The sequence below is a fragment of the Phaseolus vulgaris genome, chromosome 5 (assembly GCF_051622355.1).
Source record: "Phaseolus vulgaris cultivar YP4 chromosome 5, ASM5162235v1, whole genome shotgun sequence".
Taxonomy (NCBI): Eukaryota; Viridiplantae; Streptophyta; class Magnoliopsida; order Fabales; family Fabaceae; genus Phaseolus; species Phaseolus vulgaris.
In genome coordinates this window covers 13,713,980-13,727,117 of record NC_143502.1, presented here as the reverse complement: position 1 = coordinate 13,727,117, position 13,138 = coordinate 13,713,980, and the positions used below count along the sequence as shown (strand labels likewise).

At 32.8% G+C, this 13,138-nt stretch overlaps 1 protein-coding gene across 1 annotated transcript; it reads left to right on the top strand.

Annotated features, from left to right (window-relative positions):
• Positions 1–1,751: 1,751 nt before the first annotated feature.
• LOC137835191 (protein CUP-SHAPED COTYLEDON 2) lies at positions 1,752–4,500 on the top strand. The gene is made up of 3 exons (XM_068643577.2): positions 1,752–2,535; positions 2,665–2,948; positions 3,570–4,500. Exons 1-3 carry the CDS (start codon positions 2,352–2,354, stop codon positions 4,158–4,160), a joined length of 1,059 nt encoding a protein of 352 aa, XP_068499678.1. The 5' UTR covers positions 1,752–2,351; the 3' UTR covers positions 4,161–4,500.
• The last annotated feature ends 8,638 nt before the right edge of the window (positions 4,501–13,138 follow it).

The following is a 13,138-nucleotide window of genomic DNA, read 5'->3' as shown; positions in this document are numbered from 1 at the left end:
GGGATGGGATGGCTGGGTGGAGTCATTCATGTTTTCAATTAATCAATTCCTCAATTCAAAATCACACGGTTTAAGGGTACTAATTAGCCCCATGATTAGTACGAGAAGAGGTTACAAAATGTGGAAACATGAAACACGAAAACATAACATGTATGTCTCACTTTGCTCCCACATAGTTTTTTTTCTTTGTTGTGCTAATGTTAGTTGAAGAAGAAAAAAGGCGTCTCAAAAAGTGAGACATTATATCCAATGTCTTGGGTGATAGGCCCCTGTGGGTGTAAAATCAATGAATCAATCTTCAGCTGTTTATGCCCTTGCTTTCTGCTTCACTTTTTCCTCTCTCAGTTGCACAATACTCAGTTTCAGTAACATTTGTTTTGTTCTGTGAATGGTCATCTGGTCACCAAATGTGTTATGGTATTAAAAGCAGTTGCCTTGACATGTCATGATATTGATACCCTCTTGTGATTAGATTGTATACATAACAGTAATAATTCTCTAGTTTTGGTTGTATTCACACTTGTACAAGAGTTTCTCTGTTCTCAGCATTTTGTTTCTTTTTCTCTTTTCTATTTTTGACATATCATGTAAAATTGATGGCTATTGAAAATTATGTGTACTCTGAGAAAAAGAAGGTATTTTATTATCTCTCCCAGCACATAAAAATTCTGCTAGTAGCTATCTATGATTATGATAGAACAGTTAAATGTATCAATCAACCATTGATATGTCATGCAAATTCTGCTAACTATCATGGTAATTCAGAGTTACTGGCCTTTCTCTTTTCGAATATGAATCTCCAACCCACATGGTTCTAGATTTTTACAGTGAAATTTTTGAATTTTTCACCAAAGGAAAAAAGTTTGATCAGAAAAAGCTGAGAGGAAAGAAAATAACTTTTTTTAACCTAAAAATGATTTTAACAAATACCAATAAAGGTTAGGAGATGGCTATAATATGATGGAAAACGAGGTAGGAAAATCCCATGACACCCCTACGGCTAAAAGGAAAAGAAATGGCTGTGTATAGTATTAGTTCTTTTGCTTGCTTTATAGTTTTCTTAAAAAAAAGAGAGAGGAGATTCATTTATTGGTGTTGTATATGTCACTAATTGTAAAGCAGCATCACCAAATATATCTCCCCACCTCCTAATATTGTAATATTGTGTGGTAAAATAATCTTGGGACCAGAAGTACATTGCAAAATTATTATCAGAGAGGGGATTTCGTGAAAGCATAACTAAAATAATGGAATTCTCCTGTGAGTTGTTAGAAACCAAATGCAATAACGCTGTCTGTACCTTGAGTTTTTGTTGTATTTTTGTGTTTTAGCTGTGTCTTGTTTAAGGGATCCTCAGGGCTGAGAAGAGAAGACAGTAAATTAGGCTTGAACAAAAATAATAAGCACCATAGAAGACAAGAATAAATTTTAATAGAGTTGTTGAGATTGAGAGTGGGGAAGCAAAAGACTAGCAAGTAATACATAAATAAAAAGTGGGGAAGTTGGCGTGTAATAAACATGGTTGGTGTTTCTGATTATACAATTTTTGTCCTGCGCTGACAGACAAGATATGAAACAGCTTTATCGATACATATACATGGTGAAAAATCTCGCATTCTATTTTCCTATTCTTTTTTCTGTTTAAAAACCTTTTCTTTTCCTTTCTTTTCTTATTTTCCCTCATCCCTATCTCTATTCTTTTTTCTGTTTCAATGTTTTCCCTTTTTTTTTTTCCTTTTCTTTTTTTTCTTGCTACTTGCATTATCTCTCATCAAACCACTTTCTGTTCCCTTTCTTACAATTTCTTCACTGACAAAGGAATACCTGCACATTTCCTCACGCACGCACGCATACTCAATCGCCACCACTCCCTCGTACATCACCCTCTCTCTCCCTTCCTCTTTCTATTTCTCTCTCTAGCTATGTGGATCATGATGAGGACCCTGTCAGAGAGTAGAGAGAGCTATCAGAAGAGGATAGTGCAGAGAAAACACAGATTTTTCCAGCCATATCATACCTTATTATTTCACCTTTTTCTCTCTGCCTCCCGATTCATCAAATCCCCATGAGACCACCCCTTATAATCCACCCTCTCATCTCCAATCCCAAACCAAAAAACCTCAACCTCCAAAGTGAAAAATAAAGTAACAACCCCAAAGCCCAAGCCAAGTTATAAATCCCTCTTTCACTATTTTGCTTCTGTTGTTCCCCTTCCCCATGCCATCACTCTCATTTCCTATATATAATCAAAGCCATGAAGTGTTAGCATCCAAGATTCTCTTCTTCTGATTCCATTAATTTCTCTCTCACTTTTCACCTCTTTTGCAAGTGTTCCTTCTTCCTTTTCTCTAATGGACTCCTCCTACCACCACTTGGACCACACTGAAGCTCACCTGCCACCTGGCTTTAGGTTCCACCCCACTGACGAGGAGCTCATAACGTACTACCTTCTCAAAAAAGTTTTAGACAGCACCTTCACTGGTAGAGCCATAGCTGAAGTAGACCTGAACAAGAGTGAACCATGGGAGCTCCCAGGTAGACGCTTAACAACTGTCTTCTTTTTTCTTTCTCTTTCATTGAGTTATTACTTGTTACTCACTTAGCACTTTCCATACAAAGAGGTTGATGATTTTATCTAACTTTGTGGTTGCTTGTTGCTGGCAGAGAAAGCTAAAATGGGTGAGAAAGAGTGGTACTTCTTCAGCTTACGTGACAGGAAGTACCCAACTGGGTTACGAACCAATAGGGCTACTGAAGCTGGTTACTGGAAAGCCACTGGGAAAGATAGAGAGATTTACAGCTCCAAGACCTCTTCTTTGGTCGGGATGAAGAAAACCTTGGTTTTCTACCGTGGTCGAGCTCCCAAGGGGGAGAAAAGTAACTGGGTCATGCATGAGTATCGCCTTGAAGGCAAATTTGCTTACCACTACCTTTCTCGCAACTCCAAGGTCATTATTACTTTATTTAATTAATTCTTCTATCTACTATCTTCTATTTTGTGTTATTACACTCAAAGCATTGAAGAGTGTGTACTTTTTACCCATGATGAGCCGCATTTTCACTCTCCAAATTTGCAGTGAAATGACTTTAGTTAGGTGGAATCTGGGTTTCCTTTTAGCCTTCCACAAGTAGGTTCCATTTACCAATGTTGTGATGAGTTTTCCCTTTCAATTGCTTCCTTGTTTTGGTTCTCGATTAAGATTTTGTTCCTCTTACCTTTCTTATTCTCGCTCAATCTCCTCTCAACAAATGTTTTTTTCACTTTTGACCATCAGTTAGTACCCTAAGGTTCATTTAAATGTTTGTCAAATTGCCTTCTGTCAACACATGGTTGCATGAGCACCACAATCCAAAGCTAATTAATTAAAACGTGGTTATATCCGGGATCCGTATTCCATTTCTGCAAATGGTTTACAAGATTTCACAGGAACAGCTTTTTTTCCACACGGCTATTTTCCCAACGACAATTTAAGATTTTGTCATGATTTATTTGCAGTTATGCAACGTGCATTAATGCATATTGTTATTGTTGGTGTTGTACTAACACGAACCATTGTGATTTAATGAAGGATGAGTGGGTCATATCGCGCGTGTTCCAAAAGAGCAACACATCCAACGGCGGCTCCGCCATGTCTGCTTCAAGTGGCTCCAAGAAAACAAGAATGAATACCACCAACAGCTCTCTCTGCCCAGAACCAAGTTCACCCTCTTCAGTTTACCTTCCGCCTCTTCTAGACTCTTCACCGTACGCCAACACAACCACCGCGGTCAACTTCACTGGCCGTAACAACTGTTCCTATGACAGCACCACCAAAAAGGAGCACGTGTCCTGTTTCTCCACAATCGCTGCAGCCACCGCTGCTGTTGTCTCCCCAAACAACTTCACCAATGCAAGCTTCGACCTTCCACCATCTCAGTCTCTTGGAACGGATCCCTTCGCTAGGTTTCAGAGAAACGTTGGCGTATCTGCCTTCCCAAGTTTGAGGTCACTGCAAGACAACCTCCAGTTACCGTTCTTTTTTCCTCCAGCAGCACAGCCCTTCTCCGTCAGTGGCACCGGTGATCTCCTCTGGCCGATGCCGGAGGAGCAAAGGCTGGTTGATGCGGCATCCAACGTTCCACTGGGGGTGTCGGAGCTTGATTGTATGTGGGGATACTAGCTGATCTTTTGTTGACTTTCCAAAGCGTTGACAAGCAAGAAGAGACTTTGATAATCACACTTCGTTATGAGTTATGTTTTTTAACCATTTAAGTTATGTTTCATTATGAGCTTGTATGGCTTGAACTAGGACTATGACATTCTGTGTGTGTGTTTTGTTTTGTGTTTACTAGGGCTATTTGATGTAAGGGTAGTTTGGGTATTATGTGGTAGTGTTGTGTTGTGGTATGGTCCACTTTTGGATTTATGTTCTTGGAAGTGTTTGCAATATCTGACGTGTTGATCGTGAGAGTAAATGCATGTTATTAAAGGGTTTCAGATCGTGTGGGGTTTGATTTTGATCTTTGGACCATTACAGGATTTGTGTCTCTGGAAATCTTTGCGCTTTCTGTGTTTGAGCTATCATCTATGGACCGTTATAGAATTACAAATGTTTGCGTTTCTGACGTGTGGGTCTTCTAACTAAATGCTTAATATTTAAGGAGCATCAGCGCAGGATCTTGTTTGCTAGTGCTAGATACGTTTGCAACCTTGTACCACTAATAGATTTTAGATCTCCACAGATTTTAATATTACAACAATCTTCCTTTCAACTTATAAAAGTCGTAGACATACATAAAAACAATAATATCATTCTAATATTTATGTAGTGTTATTATGAGGTGCAAAAATAAATGGAATATCCAGACTTAGATTCTTCAACAAAACACTTGTGTTCCTTAATTGAGATTTCTTGTGACCAATACCCGAGATGATGTCACATGAAATAGATGATGTCATCTTTTTACAATATAAACTGTCTATTATATGAATTATTATCTTCAATAATTAAAGGTAGTGCAAGATTTACATTCATATTATGGCCTTGATGTGTGGCATTTCACAGGTAACAACAATTCTTGTGGTTTCTGGTCCATTTTATGCGACTAAATGTTGTACAATACAGAAGACCTAACACTCACCTACAACTATGTACAGTGTCATACAAACATCAAACTTTTTGGAACATAGAACCTCATTTATTCAGAGGATCGAATGATTGGTTTAATTACATGTAGATGGAAAAATTGCATTTACACGAACAAACTAAGCACTTATTCAATATTTTCATTAAAAGCAATGCATTGAAACTGTGTATAGGTTAAAGATGATTGGGGACCTCGAAATCCTGCAAAAAACATGTACCCCACCCTCAATAATTTAACATCAGTGCTGCATAATCACTGTTGTTAATAGCTCAATCGACCATCCATTGTTGATAACCAATAATTTGGTAGCTATCACGTACCAATTCGAAACAGTTTTATTCATCCCAACATGCACTTACCATGTTCTTGACTCATATTGCACTTCACCACGTTCTTCAGATATGTATCATCATAATATTTATAATACAGTAGTAACTTGTTTCTTAACTACATTTAATGAGGAACATACTTTGGTGTACTATAATAGCTTGTAAATTATGATTGTGTCTCGAAGTCCTCTACTTATATATACAACATTTTTCTTTATAGTATTGCTTCTTCTAAATGAAACTAATATCGAATGTTGTTAAGTTCGAATTAAATGTTTTCTGCACGTGTTTCATCATGTTCCCATCATTCATCAATATAATAAATGTATGATGTAATTTCAATCGAATTTGCTTCACAATATACGGTGGTTTGTGATTTAATAATAATAATGATAATGTATAACTTTTAATATTTTATATACGTGAAAAAATCATTATTTTTATATTATTCATTATAAATAATTATAGGATAATCATTTTTTATTAATTAATAGCGTAAAAATATTTACGGTGAGAAAGTATAAAATGGACGAGAAAATAAATTAATCTGAGTACGCATAAAAATTAAATGTACCTTCAACAAACCAACTTGCACATTATCTATACGGTACATCGACAGTTTTATTAGTCCTACAAATGGCCACCCATTTCTTAAAAAACTGTATATACACATTTACCTTTTTGTGCTAAAAGTTAAAGTTATTAATATTATAATAATAATAATAATAATAATAATAATAATAATAATAATAATAATAATAATAATAATAATAATAATAATAAACTTAGATATGTTTTTTTTATCTCTAATAATCGTTTAAATTTTATGTTAGTCCTTAATAATTATTTTATTTTTAATTTCTTTACATAACACTATGAACAGTAAAATAAAGTGATTTATAGAGTTTTTAGACAAAAAAAAAAAAAAACAAAATATAAATTTTATTAGGGATGAAAAAAGTTAATAAAAATATTGAGGAACAATAAAATTTGAAATTTATCAAGGACAAAATATGCTTGTAAGTCTATATAGTATAATAAAGTATAAAAGACAAAACATTGTTCACCTATTTAGTTACCTTTCATCCAAAACCTAATTAGTCTTCACTCTTCTATGTTTCAATTTTAGTTATTGAAAATAAGTGATTTTAATTTTGTTTCCGATAAAAGTTCCAGCAAAGCAATTTCATGCAACGGCTCCATTTTGAGATTTAATAAGAAACACGATAAGAGTCTGAATTGAAAATAGTTTGTTTAACTAAGAGAATGTTAAGTATTTCATAAATCTAAGACCTCGTGTACGTTGTTTGTGAAGTTGATGCAATACTTTTTCCGTTAAAGAAACGTGCGTTGTGTATGGTGAAGACGAGACAGTAGCAGAGGTTGCTATGGCTGGGTGTTGGATTTGCATATGTGCCAACAACTCTTTGATGTGCAATGATGAACCGACATGGATGAGTATTTTTAACGTAAGTTTCGGAACGAAAACTAAGAGCAAGTTTGAGTTAACGGAATAAAACTTCATATATGGTGGACCTTTTTCAGAAGTTACCACCACCACCACCTTTTATTTATGACCCTCGTATTTACTTTCACATACATATGACTCCAACAAATTTTTACATTGTTGTTTTAATACGCAAAGACTGTGCATGTTCAGGGAATAAAAACTGAGTAGAGAATTAAGTAAAATGTGAAGAATAATTATTTGTACTAAGATGAAACTGGTTGAATATGGTTGAAGTTAAAAATATTGTGTACTGTTAGTGATTAGCATGGGTGATGAAGGAGAAAAGTTTAGGTTGTGTTTGCTTCATTTAATGGGTAGTTGAAGAGGGTGAGGTAAACAGTGTATTGGTTCATTTTCACGTGGAGGTTCTGGTGTGAGTCCAGTTTTGGACTTGGTGAGTGAGAAAGTCACTACTGAGCATAGCCTATAGCTACACACTTCCTACTTATGGGAGGGACAAATTTATTGCACCTTCTGTTAACATTGTAACCCTTTTTCTTGTTAATTTTATTTATTTATTTATTTCTGCAATCTTCAACCTTTTCACCATCCATTCAAACTTTACCCTGGCCCCCTCCTCTGTGAAGATTGTAACAGCTAAATTATTGCAAGTGTGGGTGAAGCAGATGGTGCCTGCCAGCCATAGCATGAAAATGGAAAGCTGCATAAAAAGGCACATTGAAAAAATGGGCGTGTGGCATCACCATGGCAAAACAATGCTTCGGAACAATTACAGTACTCAGATCAGGTTCTAAAAGGACTCAAAACTTACCAGGATTAATCAGATCAATTTTTCTTTTAATTAAAACTGCACATTACCAATTACAGTACTGTTAGGAATTACCATAATTACATATTTTTTATATATTATTCTATGGTTTCTAGTACTTTACAAATGATTTGATTTATAACATCATCACATATTAAAATGCTTAGTACGTCATAATTCTACTTAAAAATACTTAACTGGATCTGGTAGACGCCAAGTAGAGAATTGCAATAATGGATCAGACTCCTGTTTAAGAATTTTAAGCCTAACATAAATTTTAAGAAATATATTAAATAAATTATTTATTCTCATATCAGTTTTTTTTAATCTGTTTTACCTGTAAAATTATACTATATTTTTTTACTTTTAGATACTATATATTGGAAATTTTCTATCATTAAATATCTCATTTTTCATGAATATTATTTTTGCATCATTATCTTCTATATATCTTAATTTAATTTTCTATTTATTTTTTCTTGAATGAAATTATAACTATTTTCTTTACATTGCTGATCTATAAATATTTTTTCGATTACTTTTTTCATTAACTGAAGTTATTTTTATATCTCTTTTACAAACAATAATAAATTCAACAAGAGTATTACATTTAATTTAATTTATTTAATTTTCAACATATCATTTTTCTTTAATTTAAAATCAAATTCATACTTTTCATTTGAATTAATTTATATTACTGTAAATAAAATAAAACAGTACGATATTTTTTTAAAACAATAAAGCTAACAAAGTACAAATTTGTTTGTTAGTGTTTAAATAAAAAAATATTAAAAGAAATTATCCTAAAATACTTTTAACATAAGAAATTATCGAGTAATTCGAGATCAGAAAATTTCATACTCCTAATCAAAGTTGCATAATACATGTTCAAATTTATAATTTACATAAAAAAATATTTAAATGAACTTACACTGATGTAGAATTGTCTCTTAAAATTTTCTATCACTATTTTGACAATGATATTTGTTTTATCTATTGAAATTTATGAGAAATTATAAAATTTATAATTTAAAAAAATAAAAAAATCTCAGCAGATATTTTGGTAAGAAAATGTATTATAGAGTTTTCACTGTGATTCCTTTTGTCCCACTTATTCGTGTATTAAAATAGTCCAAAATAAAACATGTATTTACTATAACATTTTGTACTTTAGATCACGTTCAGATGACTAAAACATGAACGATTTTTAAGAATAGGCTAAAAAAAAGTAAAGTTTATTTACATTTGAAGTAAAATGTACATAATTTTGTACTTTAAATCACGGTGAGATGACTAAAACATGAATAAGCAGCGGTTTTTAAGAGTGGGCCTAAAAAAAGTAAATTTGATTTAGTTTTGAATTAAAATATACACATTGAATTTGTTTTTACCTTGAAGCAGTGGATTGATGGTTAGCTTTGAAGTGAGGAAGTGGGTTCTTATTTGGCAACAAGGAATCAAACATGGTTCTGAGTTTGTATCCATTGGTGCAGAGGCAGTAACAAGACTCATGATGATGGCTATGTACTTATAGGGTTAGCGAAGGGAATGGGGTGGTGTGATTGGGTAGAAGGATGATGATGATAATGATGGTGATGATGAAATTGGACTTTGAGGTACATTAAGGTTGAAATGGGGTATGTGATGGTGTGCATGATTGGGGTAGCAATAATGAGTATTATGGGTTTGTGTTTGTGTTTGTGTTCGTGATCATGATCATGCATCAATCAGTTATGGACAAAGAAAGTGTTACGCCAGCTGCGTGTGCATGGAAATGGCATGGCACGCGGTGTACCCTACTACTCAACTCTTACATTCTGTATATAATATTGTTTTGGTTTTGGACTTTATCATGATTATTTGAGGCTCATAATCTCACTGCTTTCTGAAGTTTTGGTCTCAACCTTGCGATGGCTCTGAAACATAAGGCAAAGAATAAGATGCATCTGCTAAAGGCCAAACGCCAAAAGCTTGGGTTTGGAACTTATACAAACACAACGGAATCATGACCTTCAAAACTGAGGTGGTTTTGTACTTGGTACTTTCTCTCAGTTCCATTTTTTTATTCTTATGTTCTTTGTCTTTCTTCCCTCTCCTTATCCTCTCATATTACTTTCTGCTTTTCCCCTCTATTGTTGTACCAATGCTTCACCCTCTTTTTCATTCTCCCCCACACCTTTTTATCCTTTCTCTTCAACTATGGAATAGTGTTTGTTTATATAATATTAGGAAGGAATTGCTAATTAGGTTTTACTTTTATTTTTCTGCTTTTGAAATTGTTATCAAAACTTTTCACAAATCAACTCTTTTTTTCAAACTTTTAATATGTTCAATCTTAAGTCCAATCATTCCAAATTCTATCACTCAATACAATAATCATTTCTCTGATATCAATCATCTATCAACCGGGCTAGAACAATTTACGATGGAATTTTGAAACACTTCATTCAAAAAAACTAAAGCATCTTTTATAAATAAACTCGTAATAAAAATTATTAATCTTAGTCATATATTTTGTGCTAATAATCCCTTTTCCATTTTCTTCCATCCCAATGGTATAGATAGAAACATAATTAATTAATAGTGTATTTAAAGGTTAAAATAACAATTTTTTTTGGAATTTTTTTTCTTATAAGCAACTATAACGGGACGAAGGAAGATTTTTTTTTAATATTCTTAGAAAACTATCACTATGTTATCTATCCAATAAAGATTTCATACAAATTTTTTAAAACTAAAAAAAAATTAAACAATCAATAGGGGTATTTAAGGGATACCCCAACCACCTTCCAGTGCCATAAAATCAAGGCTAGACTATTCAGTAGGTCTAAAGTGTCATCAAAATATATATATATATATATATATATATATATATATATATATATATATATCACTACAAGAAAATCATTAAATAGAAATAAATTTTATTGCTAAAAAATAATTAGTTGCTATAATGACTAAATTAGAGACCATTTTAAAGACTAAAAACAATATTGTACTGGTGCAGAAGGGCAAAACGAATGCGGCTATTGTACTGGTGCGACTATATAGCCACATTTGATGAGCGCGCATTCTTAAATCGAAGATATAAGAAGGCGACTATAGCCACTTTTGTAAATCCAATTTCTAAGTGCGGCTATTTCTGGTAGCCGCACTTGTATTTGCTTCTGAATGTTTCAGGGTAATGCATTTACAAGTGCGGCTATGGTAAATAGCCGCCCTTGTAAATAGTGTTTTTTTAGTACAATCTGTTTAGTGTTAATTTCCATATAAATTAACCTGTTCAATTATATATACCCAACCAGACAAATACATAAATTCAGATAATCAAATTATATATATTGATCAAAATGTATTACAAACACTAATAATATATCTTTATCTATCTATCTAATTCCTACACTATTGATCAACTATCCTAGATTTATAAAAATTTAGGAAATATGTGGACCAAGAATGTCTCACATATGTTATGGCTTCCGAAGACATTGGTGTCTGACCAGTGAAGAACTGCATTTCAAAAATATGGTTGACATAAATTAATTTTAAGATACATATATGTTCAAGAATTATAAAAATAATTTAACATATCATTACCTCCTGCCAATCACTTTTAAGGCCTAGTCTTACAATGGTAATCATCCATTGCATAATGTAATAGTCACACTCATAGCTTTATGGTTGTTTATTACACTATAATTCAATAAAAAGTAAAAGTTAGTATATTAATAAACAATGAAAAGAGAAAGAAAAAAATTACAAACCTTTAGTCTTATTCAGTTCAAATTTTGAAATTTTGAATTGGATCGACCTTTTAGGATCTTATATCCACGCCATGAACTAGTTAATACAAAAAATCTCGTTAGTAGATGGTTAATTAGTAACATACAAAGTTAAGTTTATAGTGTACTTACCTATCAATGATATTCTTAAGACTTGTGGATATCTTCTTGTGTAGGGAACAAAACCACACAACAATCTTATCAACCATTGATAAGAAAAGTAACTGCCAATGACCCCTATATATCCATGAAAAGAGTTAGTAAATATTCAAAATATGAAATAGTAATAATTGACGACATATAATTAAACTTACTCATTAATATAAGGGCATCAATAAATTTCTTTTCTTTCTTTTTCCAGGGTGGTAGTGATGTATGATTGGGTCTCATTTGCCTTTGTTCCAATGGGATTAGTATATGCGGGATCTAACACTAGTGCAGATAAGTTAAACAAATGCGGCTATTTTAAATTTACAAATGCGGTCATAGAACCGCATTTGATCAACACGCATTTGTAAATCTGGAATTTACAAATGCGGTCCTATGACCGCATTCATAAATCACATTTACAAATGCGGTCATTTTAGGTAACCGCATTTGTATATTATTCTGAATTAGGGAGTGGGTTTGGGGTTTAGGATTTATGAATGCGGTCTTGGTAAAAACCGCATTCATAAATCACTATTTACAAATGCGGTCATTTACTAAGACCGCATTTGTAAATGCGAATTCACTATTTACAAATGCGGTCTTGGTAAATGACCGCATTTGTAAATAGTGTTTTTTTTTTGGTACATCCTGTTTTGTGCAGAAACCATATATTTAAATAACCTGCATAATGATTAAACCCAGCCAGACAAATACAAAAATGTAGTAACCAATTGAAATCATCAAAATGTACATTTACAAGTGATCAAATTACATATAATAAAACCACTAATGTTGTTTACTTATGCTAGAGTTATAAAAATTAATGAAGTATGTGGACCAAGAATCTCTAACATATAAAATGCCTTCCTCACTCATTGGTGTTTCTTCTGTGAATAACTGCATTGCAAAGTTGACATAAATTAGTTTCTAGATATATATATGTTCAAGAATTATAAAAATGATTTAACATATACCTCCTTCCAACCAGTTTTAACACCTAGTCTTATAATGGTAATCATCCATTGCATAATGTAATAGCCACACTCATAGCTTCCTGGTTGTTTATTACACTATATAATTCAATAAAAAGTAATATGTTAGTATATTGATAAACAATGATAATAGAGAAAGAAAAAAATTACAAACCTTTACTCTTATGTAGTTCAAATTATTTGAATTGGATCGACCTTTTAGGATGTTATATCCACGCCATGAACTGGTTAATACAAAAAACCTCGTTAGTAGATGGTTAATTAGTAACATATACAAAGTTAAGTTTATACTATACTTACGTATCAATGATATCCTTAAATTTTGTGGGCATCTTCTTGTGTAGGGAACAGAACCACACAGCAGTCTTATCAACCATTGATAAGACAAGTAACTGCCAATGATGCCTATATGATCATTGAAAAGAGTTAGTAAATATTTAAAACATGAAATAATAATAATTGATGACATATAATTAAAC

Excerpts from the sequence above, each read along its gene's own strand:
- LOC137835191 (XM_068643577.2), top strand. The coding sequence starts at position 2,352 with ATGGACTCCTCCTACCACCACTTGGACCACACTGAAGCTCACCTGCCA. Across the intron at positions 2,536-2,664 it reads TGAACCATGGGAGCTCCCAG|AGAAAGCTAAAATGGGTGAG; the intron begins GTAGACGCTTAA and ends TGTTGCTGGCAG. Across the intron at positions 2,949-3,569 it reads ACCTTTCTCGCAACTCCAAG|GATGAGTGGGTCATATCGCG; the intron begins GTCATTATTACT and ends GATTTAATGAAG.